The 8,895-nt window shown below is 40.9% G+C and overlaps 1 protein-coding gene across 1 annotated transcript; it reads right to left on the bottom strand.

Annotated features, from left to right (window-relative positions):
- Positions 1-6,914: 6,914 nt before the first annotated feature.
- LOC106872043 (uncharacterized protein K02A2.6-like) lies at positions 6,915-7,529 on the bottom strand. The gene has a single exon (XM_014918881.1). It carries the CDS (start codon positions 7,527-7,529, stop codon positions 6,915-6,917), a length of 615 nt encoding a protein of 204 aa, XP_014774367.1.
- Positions 7,530-8,895: the final 1,366 nt, after the last annotated feature.

Here is an 8,895-nt window from a genome sequence, read left to right as displayed (position 1 = left end):
ACACACACACACACACACACACACACACACACACACACACACACACACACACACACACACATGCACACACGCACGACAGGCTTCTTTCAGTTTCTGTCCACCAAACTAACTCATAGGGCATTTGTTGGCTACAGAAAAAGACACTTGCCCAAGGTGCCAAGCATCTAGACTAACTCTCTTCCTCATTAGTTGAGCTATGACCCTCTTGATAACTTTTGTCACCTGGTCTAATTATTTCTGTCTAAGGCATCACCTTTATAGCAGTTGACACCAGTCATAGGGTATGACTTTCTTGTGTACAACCTAATGAACTATATGGGTGACTAGACCATAACCCACACCAGCAATAATTTTTAAGCATCTCTGCAGCCATTCCTGATGGGCTGGGGGCTTTCCAAATCTTCATATTTTTCATGACTTTATCTACCAAGCTACTGTCTATTCAGATTGCTGATCCTTCAGTTAGAACCAGACTAGGCAGATTCTCCTTCTCCCTTGAGTTCTCTACATTTAGCAACCTTTCATAGTGGCACTCCCAAGCCTCTTTCTTTGCTAAGTCACAAACTGCAAGTGAACCATCATCCATGTGAACTCACTTCTCTCCAGCAACATCACAATTTTCCTCGACTCACTGTCTTGCAAACCAAAACACTTCAAGCCACTGGTCCTTATGCCACAGAACATTGGCAAACTTCTTCCTCTCTGCTTCACCCATCGCTAAGTAGAGCTATCTCCTAGCTTCCCTTCTAGTTACCGGAGATAGTTCTTTGCCCTTACAGTCCTGTTTCTTTGCTCTAATGGTCCTGTCAGCTACACTGTTCCATGACCATGTTATCCTAAGTCGTGTCGGGACTTTGCACTAACCAACAAATTTAGTCTGTGGCTCTCAGTAAATTGCCTCGTAGGAACTTTCAGTAACTCCTCCTCCTTCTCTTTAAATGCTTCAGGACGTCTTTAAATCTGTGACTATTCAAAGAGTCCTTAAGGTTCCAGAACCTTCTTTTCCACATTAGCTTGTTTCTTGGAATCCTTCTTGACTTAGTCTGAAATTGTTCATGATTAACCTATAGTGAGGCATACATACATCTTCACCGGGGAAGGTCTCTGCATTTATGAGCTACCATGAATCTTGCTTTCTGGTGAGAATATAGTCAATCTGGCTAGCATGGTCATTGGCTTTATAGGTTATCAGGTGATTGGCTGGATTCCTGATGTCGATTAGGTTATTCACATCAAAGCAATCTCATAGCCTTGTTCACTACTCACTTTGGGAGCCAATTCCATGGTCTCCATATACACCAGGGTAGACACCCAGGTGCTGCCCAACATGTCCATTGAAATCACCAACCATGAAGGTAAGGTCACTGTCACTTGTCTTTGAGGTGGCATGCAAAAGAATATCATAAATATGATTTTGTTCTTTTGGCAAACCCAGTTGGGGAGGCATAGGCAGAGATAATTGTTGCTAGTCTAAGCTTAAGTACCCTACCGCACACTCTGACGACCTCAATCACCTTATTGACCCATTTCTCTGCTAAAAGTATACCCACACCTCATACCCCATCACTGTTGCCCTCCCACAAGAATTTATGCCTATGCTTTTTGCCTGTGAGGAACCTGACTGAAGCTCTCCTCCACCTTACTTCTTGAATGCAACACACATCAACATGCCTCCGTTCAAGCATCTCAACAATCACATCAAACTTACCTTTCAATGTGCCTACATTGACAGTGCCAACTCTGAGGAAGTGTAAGTGAAGACAGGAGGTAACATTTGAAAGAATGTTTGCAATTGAGTGTTTGCCAACAGACATGTCATTTAATCTACCAGCATTCATATTACACTTGCTGCCTTCACTGGAAGTTGGTGCTATATAAGCATTAGTGCAAGCAATGTTAGTACAGATACAAGTAAATAACTAACTATCTAACTAACTAAATAAAAAAAAAACAAGTAAATAAATAAGTATACTAATTGTAAACTATGACCACTAGATTCAATACACTGCCCTTATGGAAACTCAGGAATTTTTTCATAATTTTAAAACTAAATCTTTGTATATATCATCATAATCATCATTTAACATCTGTTGTCCATGCTGGCAAGGGTTGGACAGTTTGACCAGGGCTGGTAAGTTGAGGGGCTGCACCAGACTCCAGTCTGATTTGACATGGTTTCTATGACTGGATGCCCTTCTTAATGCCAACCATTCCAAGAGTGTAATGGGTGCTTTTACATGCCACCAGCATGGGTGCTAGATGTGTGACACCAGTATCTGCCATGACTACGATTTCACTTGGCTTGATGGGTCTTCACCCTGGTCTGTATGCTATTCAAATGTATTCATAAAGCATCTTTTGTAATGCCCATGTGTCACATTGCAGTTAAAGGCTGCTAGTCACATTCTGCACAAGAAAAAAGTCCAAATCCAAGCTGCTGTACAATAACACCATACATCCTCTCAAACATCATTTGCTGATATCACCTTAGACTAAACCAATAAAAGTTTTCTTTGATCAAAACTGAACTTTCTGGAAAAAAACAAGTAAATATCGAGCCGACTGAACAAGTGACTTCTTAAGAGAACCAACCAACTAGAATGCTAGATGACCATCAAGCAAAAACAGGTTACCAAGTCTCCACCAGGAAGTCAACCAAGCAGAAAGCTGAACTTTGCCAAAACAGAAGATATTTTTAATCAAAGCAAATGATGTCATGAAACTTACAACCAATCAGAACTGGTCCTTGACTGTGGTCAACAAATAATGAAAACGTTTGACAAACAAATCAGATCGTCAGGAAGCCAACTAACGATAATGCTGGACTTTGCCATAACAAAATATTTTGACCACAAGAAAAAAAAATGACATCATCAAAATTACAACCAATCAAAACTTTATCCTTTACTATAAAAACCTATACATACTAATAGATTTGGATTTATAACATTTTGAACTCTAACAAGCGAACAAGGTGAGGCGACTCATGCACTTACACTGAAATTGAGAAAAGAACTCCTACATGCACCACAACAGAAACTGTAAAAAAAACTTTTTTCTTTATTGCCATCTTTTTCTCTTTCTTTCCTTTTTCTTTTTATAAAAATTCAATATGACTGAACTTTCAATCATGTATATTTGTTATGATCTTCATCAAACAATTACACTTATATTACTGTCTATCCCTGTGAAACTCATTGAAATTTCTGTGAACATTTGAACATTTGATCGTTTAAACTTGTTTTTCCAAATTTTACCTGGTAACTTTAAACTCACTGAAACCCTTTGTGAAAACCAGTTTGGTATTTGAATAAATCTATCACAAAATTTAAAAGTGACTACATGCTTTGAGACTCAGGTGCATTTTCAACCCCCAAAACCAACTCTCCTATATTCTTTCCTGCATGGGAATACATTTCTTTATATTTCCTTTACATCAGCACACCTGTTTCTGTCCTCTTTCTTGTACTTCTCTCTTCCTCTCACTAACTCTCTCCCTCTCTCTTCCTCTTCTCTCTCTCTCTCTCTCTCTCTCTCTCTTTCTTTTTCTTTTCCCTTTCTCTCTCTCTTTCTCACTGGGTAACCATGTACCTCTTTGATAGCAAGACATCTATTTCTGCCTCTCTATTTCCGTGTTACACTCTAACTATTTATCATCTGATACCAGATCACCTCCTCCAATTTCCCCTCTATTATAGCAAGATAACTGTTTCTGCCGCTCTGTCTCTCTGTCACACCCTAACCTTTCATCCTCTGACACAAGTTCCCCTCCTCAAGTGCCCCTGCCCCTCTCATAATTCCTTGTTTTGCAAGTTACTTGGTGACCCTGCCAGCACTGGTGCCATGTAAAAGGCATCCAGTCCATACTGTAACATGGTTGGCATTTGAAAGGATATCCAGCTGTAAAAATCATGGCAAAACTAACCTCACTGGTGCTAGTGCCATGTAAAAAGCACTGAGTTCACTCTGTAGCGTAGTTGGTGTTTGGAAGGGCACCCAGCCATAAAACCCTGCCAAAACAGACACAGTAGCCTGGGGTAGTCTTCTACTTGGCTGGCTTCTGTCAACCATCCTACTCATGCATGCATGGAAGATGGATGTTAAATGATGATAATGATGATGATCATGATAGTCACCAAATGAGATCCAGAGATTCTCAGTACAGAAAACACTTAGTAGCACTCAAATGATTCAAACTTAGACTCCAATGTCTTTACAAGGGACCAATTGCATTTGGATAAAGAACAGCTATAATAAGAATCAGTTGAGGCAATTATGTGGATAAAGAAATTAAATATAACAGCTTGGGTTTGACATAGAAAAAAATGTATATATGTATTTATGCAAAACAAGAGAAAGCAAAGACTAAAGACTTTCAGATGATGAATATTTAAGTATAAATATATAAGTATTTATATTAATAGATGAAACTTACACAGAATACAAATGACAGAGACAACTAAAAGGAGGAAGTAAGGTGTTATAAGTCAAACAGCTCAAAAATCCATCATAATGTTAGTAGATGTAGTTCATCACAATATGCAGGCTGAAATGGAAGCAATCAACATTGGATACATTGAGCCTCCATCATCAGGGTAGAAAAGATCTTACATTTTAGATTATGATGCATAGAGAGCGAGCAGTATCAAGGGGAAGAAGTAGGAAGGTCCGTGGGGTTATGGGGTTGTTGAGGCAGGAGAGGGTGAGAGATGAGAGTTCAGGAAGAGAGAGTTAACAATGAGGGTATTTAGGAGGTGGTAGCAGAGGTGGAAAGTTGGGAGATGAGTGGGAGGGGTGGGAAAGGTAGTAATCAAAGGGTGGTCAGTTGTTGTTGGGTTTGTGAATAAGTGTTAAAATCTAGAGATAATAGCTATAGAACTATGGGAAATTGAGATAATGAGAAAAGGGATGGCATTTACTTGAGAGAAAGAAAGAGTCTCTGAATAGATTGTTATTGGGTGTCTAAGGGGTAATTTGAAGAGAGAAGTCAAGTTGATGGCAGAGGGAGATTACTAAGCTATGTAGAAAGGTATGAGAGAAGATAGAAGGATATGGACAGAGTTGGGGTGAGTCAGTGGTCAAAGTAGTAGTAGTTAGTACTATAATGAAGGTAGATTGGCAGTGGAAGGGAAGTACTGAGGTATGTAGAGGTGTATGAAATTGAATAGAGGGATGTAGATAGAGAGGGAGAAAAGGGTTGCTAAGTTAATAGCTAAGAGAGTTGGGTAGTTGTGAGTACTTTTAGTTAAAGGAAATATGAGAAAATGGAGAAAGAATACAACTTGTGAAGATGGGGAAGCTGTAGGGGAGGTGGTGTGTTGTGGGTAAGAGGAATGCACAAAGGTAATCATGAGAAGGAATAATTTAGTAGAAAGGGTGGTATTAGTGGTGGTGGGATAAGTTGCTAGGTCAACCTAATTGTACCCCAAGGTTGATTGTAATTAAGGATAATCATAGTTTGGGGATTATATAGATTTAATAAAATGGGGAAATGATGAATAGAATGTGTGTTTACAAGAGAGTATTACATCTGAAAATCTATTAAGTAACAAGGGGTTGTGGTTGCAAAGGATGGTTAGTGATTCCCTTAAACACAATTTACAAATGCCAAGGTTAGTGTTGTATGGGAGTCTCATTTATGGTAGACCAGGATAGGATATAGAGAACATGTTGGGATTTGAAGTTGTGTATATAAGTTGCTAAGGAGGTAGATAATTCAGAATTTGGATTGGAGAAAGAACTCACGTGTGCTTGGTAACAGTGTTTGAAATCAACTGTACCACCAATAGAGACCCTTGCTCAATGGGAGCTTGGTGTTATTACTTAACACTTATAGACTACGTTTTTGCCTAGACAGAAAGCTCCAAGAGGGCAGAGTTGAGTTGCCTTGGTGGAGGTTTGCGTTCTCTCCTTCTTCTTCTTCTTATCACCACCAACACCAGCATAGCAGCAGCAGCACCACCACCACCACCACCGGTGGCATGTAAAAATCACCCACTACAATCTCGGAGTAGTTGGCATAAGGAAGGGTATCCAGCTGTAGAAACTTGCCAAATCACATTGGAGCCTGGTGCAGCCGCTGGCTCTGCAAACCTCAGACAAACCATTCAACTCATGCCAGCATGGAAACTGGGCGTTAAACGATGATGATGTTGTTGTTGATGATGATGATGATGATGATGATGATGATGATATGCTTACACCTCCAATATCATTGTATGGTTGATATTGTCGATGATAGATAAAGAATAAACTGTACCTGGACTTCGAAGACCAAACTACTAACTGCCGACTATGTCAGACCACTACTATTTATATGTAGTGGTTCCATCTGTTCTTGTCAGAGGGTGTTGTACTCTCACCACAACATCTCCCCTTTTGAGATTTCGAGTTCCGAAGGAATAAAGAAATTTTATTTATTTATTATTATTTTTTAGTATCTTTTTCGCTTGGGCCTTATTTCAAGGTGTTCAGTCTGTTTCTATTTTTTTCATGCTGGTTCTACGGGACTCCATTACTTTTGGTGCTGGAACATCGAATACATAAAAAAAAAAAATACTTCCATTAAAATTTCTCTCCGTTCTTCAGTATGTCTCTTCTTTAGCTGATTTATGTGTCTCCTATGTTCCCAGTGAAAATATGCTTCATCGCATGCATTTTACAGTTCTTGAAATCATATCCCAAGTATTGCGTTCCTATATCAGAAACTAATATGTCTGGAACACCGTATCGCGCAAACAATTCATATAGGAACTTTATAGTTGTCTTAGCGGTTGGTTTATTGCACCTGCATACCTCTGGCCACTTTGTACAGCTATCTACCACGATTAGATAGTAAGTATCGTTCGCCAGTTCAACATAGTCGATATGTAACCTCGACCATCGGTTCTCAGTCTCCGGCCACGATTGATATTTTACCAGCGGGGCTTTAATTTTCTTGAACACAGCTGCTTTATATGCTCCACATACTGTTCGCACGAATTACTCTTAATCAATATATCGTCCAAATAAGAAATTGTAAATTCACAATCAGATAACATAGTGTCCATGATTTGCTGAAATATTACCGGTGCAACCTTTAATCCAAAAGGTAACTGAGTATATCTGTACAATCCTCTATGTGTATTTATTGTCAGATACTTTGAGCATTTGTCATTTACTTTAATCTTTGAATAAGCGTCAGATAGACCCAATTTGGTGAAAATTTTTCCCCCATTTAATTTTGTGAAAATATCCTCTGGAGTTGGGAGTGGATGGTGTTCAAATCCTGTAGAGAAATCAACACACAGGCTAATCTTATTAGTTTTCTTTTTAATGCATACCATGGGCGTCGCCCACATAGAATATTCCACCTTTTTGATGATTCCACGCTTTTCCTGTCTGTTCAACTCTTCATTTACGATTGCAATTGCTGTGAATGGTACTTTTCTGTTAGATTTAAATACAAGCACAGTGTTTTCACTTACTTGAAAGCAGGCTTCAAACTTTTTACATAGACCAAAGTCTTCCGATAGTACTTGAGGAAACATCTTTTTCAATTTTCTCTTCAATTCCTCAGGCGATTTATTACTCTCAGCACACTCTGCTTGGTCATGTCAGAGTCAACTTTCCTGGCTAGGAACAGGGTCCTGTCCACCCCCATGTGAAGCATGGTATGCAATCTCCTCAGCTCCGAGTCACTCAGTCGATACACTGCAGCCACTCCTTGCTCCAGATCCTCTGGCACCTGCAACCAGGCTTTCTTTACTCTGGTCAGGACATCCACTCTATTTCTCTCAGAGGGTACAAAAACCACACTCAGCCTCAGGTCAAACTTGGCAGCTAGCTCACCCTGAATTCCCAAATGGCATTTTATCAGCATCTCTGCACCTCCTTTGGTTCACGTCCTCCCCTCGCTGGTGACCACTGATCCCACCTATCTAAGTACAGTGGCTGAATCAGTCCGGATCTCGATGGTACACAGCCCCCACCTCAGGGTCAGGCTCAGCCGCTTCAACATGGCATCCAGCTCCACCACGTTGATGTGGTTGCAGTTGTCTTTTTTCCTGACTCAGGCCGCACCCTCCACCACGACACCTCCAATTTCCAAGACAACTCCCAGGATGCTGCTAGCATCACACCATACGATCCCATTCTTCAATTTGGGCACATACCAGTTTCCTCTTACTGGGTCCTCCACCGTCACCCCAAGACTTCTCGTATCATGGCAGTTGTCTTCTCGCCCACATTGTCACTCCACCTCACTATTTCAGCTCACCTCTTGATGAAGCTGCATGCTGTCCAGAGCCATCCTACAATCGGGTAGTGTTGCAACAGCTTTCCACACACAGAAGACACGTCTCACCTACTTGTCTTGGAGCCCAGTTCTGGGATCTCATTCCCTCTCTGAGACACCAATGTGCTAGCCTTGTCTCTCCATAGCTTGAGTCCCAGTGTAGCTCCTCCTTCCATCGCCTACGGCGGTTTGGCAGTTAGCCCCAAACTCTTCAGGTGGTTTATGACCTCCTTTGCCAACACTATGTTCTCGTCCACTAGGATGTCATCAATATAGGAATTGGTGGCTCTTTTCACTTTGTCCACTTTTCCCAGGATGGTTTTGAGAATCGTTGCCATAATCTTCGATGCTGAATTTAGCCTGAATCCCAACCTGGTCAGGCAGTATATCTGATCCTTATAGCTTACTAGCTAATATTTCCAAAGTCTCTCTGCCACATGCAGCTGCAGGCATGCCCACTTCAAATCGCCAATTGTGGAGGCCTCTGTCATCTGCCTCCACTCTCTCAAGGCTTTGCCGCCCGCATGGTACAATATTTGGTTGTTCAGCTCTCGAAAATCCAGTACTAGCCTGACTTTATGCTTCGTCGGCTGCACCACTGCCATCAGTGGTAGCACTCC

This window comes from Octopus bimaculoides, chromosome 18 (genome assembly GCF_001194135.2).
Source record: "Octopus bimaculoides isolate UCB-OBI-ISO-001 chromosome 18, ASM119413v2, whole genome shotgun sequence".
NCBI lineage: Eukaryota > Metazoa > Mollusca > Cephalopoda > Octopoda > Octopodidae > Octopus > Octopus bimaculoides.
Note: the sequence above shows the minus strand (reverse complement) of the source record. Positions and strands in the feature narration are given on the sequence as shown.

Bases quoted from the DNA above. Each gene is read 5' to 3' on its own strand.
- LOC106872043 (XM_014918881.1), bottom strand. From the start codon at position 7,529: ATGTTTCCTCAAGTACTATCGGAAGACTTTGGTCTATGTAAAAAGTTT.